The 3,526-nt window shown below is 36.0% G+C and overlaps 1 protein-coding gene across 1 annotated transcript in view; it reads right to left on the bottom strand.

Moving 5' to 3' along the window:
* Positions 1–667: 667 nt before the first annotated feature.
* LOC102012634 (olfactory receptor 481) overlaps positions 668–3,526 on the bottom strand; it is a 3,165-nt gene continuing 306 nt past the window's right edge. The window contains exon 2 of the mRNA XM_005380206.2: positions 668–1,606. Within this exon, the coding sequence (XP_005380263.2) occupies positions 668–1,606 (939 nt within the window). The remainder of the gene's footprint in view (positions 1,607–3,526) is intronic.

Genomic DNA, 3,526 nt, shown 5'->3' with positions numbered 1-3,526 from the left:
TAATCCCAGCACTCAGGAGGCTGAGGCAGGAGGATGGTTGCGAGTTCAAGAACAGCCTGGTCTACAAAGTGAGCTCAAGGCCAACCTGAACTGCATAGTGAGACCCTGTCTCAAAAAAAAAAAAAAAAAAAAAAAAGGCCAAATAGTGGAATCATGCTTTTTGGCATGATTTAAATAAAAAGAAAACCAGTGGAATTCTTTGAGACACTATATCAATGTTTTCAAAAGTTTAAACAGCCATTGACCATGTCAGGGCAAGAAATGACCTGCACTACATGACTTATCACCACTACCATTCATTACATATCTATGGGAAATTTCTTTCCCGCATGTTATTTTATAAGATAAAACTTAAAGAAATTTAGCCTTTGAAATATGTCCCTATTTAACAAGGACTCTGCAAATGGGAAATCGAGAAGATTTTAAATTAAACACTATTTTCTTCGGTATTCTTACCCTGAAAAGGTCACATCATTTGGATCCAGCAAATGTTCACATAAGTGACAGATTCAACTTTATAACTGGAAGTATACCTTAGGTTTCTATAGTAATAAGTGCTCTTCACTATATAAGTGATTAAGTTAATGTTGCATATTATTAAACTATCAAGCACAACTGTTTCCCAAATGAACGATTTTATGATTTATGAATTAGTGTCATATTTAATTCAAGAATACCAGTGTGCTCTTGCCATCAGTTTTCTCATGGCCTCTTTCACTTCTTTGTTCCTCAGACTGTAGATGAGGGGGTTCAACATGGGGATCACCACTGTGTAGATCAGAGAGGCCACTTTGACCTGATCGGCTGAGTAGCTGGACTTGGGCATCACATACACAAACAAAACCGTGCCATAGAACAAAGTGACTGCAGTGAGGTGGGAGGTGCAGGTGGAGAAGGCCTTGTGCCTTCCCTCAGTAGAGCGCATCTTCATGATTGAGTGGAGAATATATATGTAGGACACAACGATGGTAAACAGTGTGCTTATAAGGACCGATGCAGAGGAGATGGCAGGAGATATTTCAGCAATATACAGATGGCCACAGGAAAGTTTCAGCAGTGGGAAGAGGTCACAGAAAAAATGATTGATTTTATTCGGGCCACAAAAGGACAGGTTCATCAAACAGCCTGTAAACGATGATGCATTCATGCATCCCCCCAGATAAGATCCCCCCAATAGGAGGCAGCACAGCACTGTGGACATCTGGGTGGAGTACAGCAAGGGAGAACAGATGGCCACATAGCGATCATAGGCCATGGTGGCCAGTAGGAAGCACTCTGTAGTCCCAAAAGCAACATCAGAGGCAAGCTGGGCTATGCAGCCAGTGAGAGGGATAATAGTTTTCTCTTTTAAGAAACTGATGAGCATGATTGGTGTGACCGATGTGGAATACCCAATGTCCACAAAGGCCAAGTGGCTGAGGAAAAGGTACATTGGGGTGTGCAGCTGCGGGCTGCTTCGGATTAAGAGAATTATGCTGACATTTCCCACTACAGTCACTAAATAAACTACTAGAAAAATCACGAAGAGGATGGCACATACAGTTGGATTATCCGTTAATCCCAAAATAATGAACTCTGTCACTGCAGTATCATTTTCAGTCTCCATCTATCCATTTAATTGTGCCTATTGAAACCAGAACCAGTGATTAAATTGGCTGAAATGACCCTGCAATGAATGTATATACTTAAATATAATCTTATAATTAAAATTTAAGGTGGTAACTTTGCCTTACTTATAGAATACTTTGTGCATTTTTCTTACTTATAGAATACTTTGTGCATTTAATTTAAAAATTACCTAATTTTTAAAAACCTCATATAATATTAAAATTTGACTCAATTACCTTAGGACCCAGTTATTTGATTTCTCTTTGTGCATCACGGAGTGGGTCAGATCCCTATGTGCACAACAAACTTAAATGATATTTATCACAAAATTGATTGTTACGATGTAAAATATAATTAACTTAAATATTCAGAAGAAGGCTAGTTCTTGGTTCTTCCACCCATATCCCAAATGTTTCTCTGTCCCAGCCCCCTAGTAAGTGCTATCTCCATTTATATGGTGAACTGACAATTTAGACATCTTGTTTTTTCTGTGTTGCTCATTTACCAGTAACAAAAATCTCATCTTTAGTTATAATAATTGATAGCAATAGTTAGATGGTGTCTATACTCAAAATGAAAAGGCCAAATAGAGTTTTTATTATTGTTCTGAGATAAACATTCTAAATATTTTGTGAAGTGTCTCAGGACTCATCTCTTGCTCCATATCTTTTTATATTTATGGGATCTTATGAAACAATAAGAAGAGTCTAGTCATCATTATGGGCCAAGAGAATAATAATAATAGAATGGGAACACTTAGGTACTTGCATCAGGTAAACATTAACTTCACTAGTTCTGAAAAGCAATGATAAAGAAATAAGAAGTGAGAGCCACTGACATAGAGTGAGAGGATTGGGGAACCCAGGCTGGACGTAGTCATCTAGGAAAGTTAGCAAATTATATTGTCAAAAAGATTAATTCAGATTTCAGAACAATGGTACTTTTGTTCAGAATACTATACATGAATGAGAGCAGGCAAAAATGTTAATCATATTCACCTTTTTCCATTATTCTAAACACTAACATATTCTTTAGAATATGAATTTCCCTTTTCTTAAAAAGTTTCTACTTGAAGAAAAAATGCCCATATAATGATCAGCAGCATGCTGTTAGCCAGTCTATCAGATTGTAAGTGGTCAAGTTTACACATGAATCACAACCATGGTTTGCCATTGTAGTATAAGCACTAAGATTGTGTATCAGAATTCTCAGATTCTAGCTCCTTATTAAAAATCTAGACAAAGACCTAAATCAGAAATGAACTTCATATTTTTGCAGAAAATAGATGTGTAAAAGACAAATGTTTTCGCAGTGACAGTGATGTGCAGAAATACCATGGACTTTGGAGCCATGCAAACCTAGCACTGTTTCCTAGCTCAGCCTCTCACAGCTTTCATAAGAAAAATGCAAGAACTGTTTTATTTTTCATTTTCTTACCTGTACAAAGGAGATAATACCTACCTTATGTGATTTTGTGTTACTTTGTATTAAGTGGTAAAAAATACTAAGCACTGTTGACAAAGTGGATAAATATCAAAGAAGGTCAAATAATTAATTTTTTTTACTTCCAGAACAGGCTAATCTGAATCCTTAAAAATAAGAAATATAAATTAGTGCTATGCCTATTACAATGTTGAGGATCAGTTCCAAGGAATTGTTACTGTACAGCAAAGTCAAATTTAAATGTGGTTTTTACCATGTGGGATATGGGGCCAAATTGCTTACTTCACTTGAAATTACAAGTTAATCACTGTACTTGTTTTGAAAAATTACACTGACAATCCACTGGGACAGAGAACTTATGTGTAATCATCTATTGGGACAGAAATAAAATGTGTCAATTATGTGTAAGTGTATGAAACAAACTGTTCTTAAATATATATATCTTCATATATCTTTTAATTAAATGTATTATATA

This window comes from Chinchilla lanigera, unplaced genomic scaffold (assembly GCF_000276665.1).
Source record: "Chinchilla lanigera isolate Chin_1 unplaced genomic scaffold, ChiLan1.0 scaffold00013, whole genome shotgun sequence".
Taxonomy (NCBI): Eukaryota; Metazoa; Chordata; class Mammalia; order Rodentia; family Chinchillidae; genus Chinchilla; species Chinchilla lanigera.
This window is presented reverse-complemented; position numbering and strand designations above follow the sequence as displayed.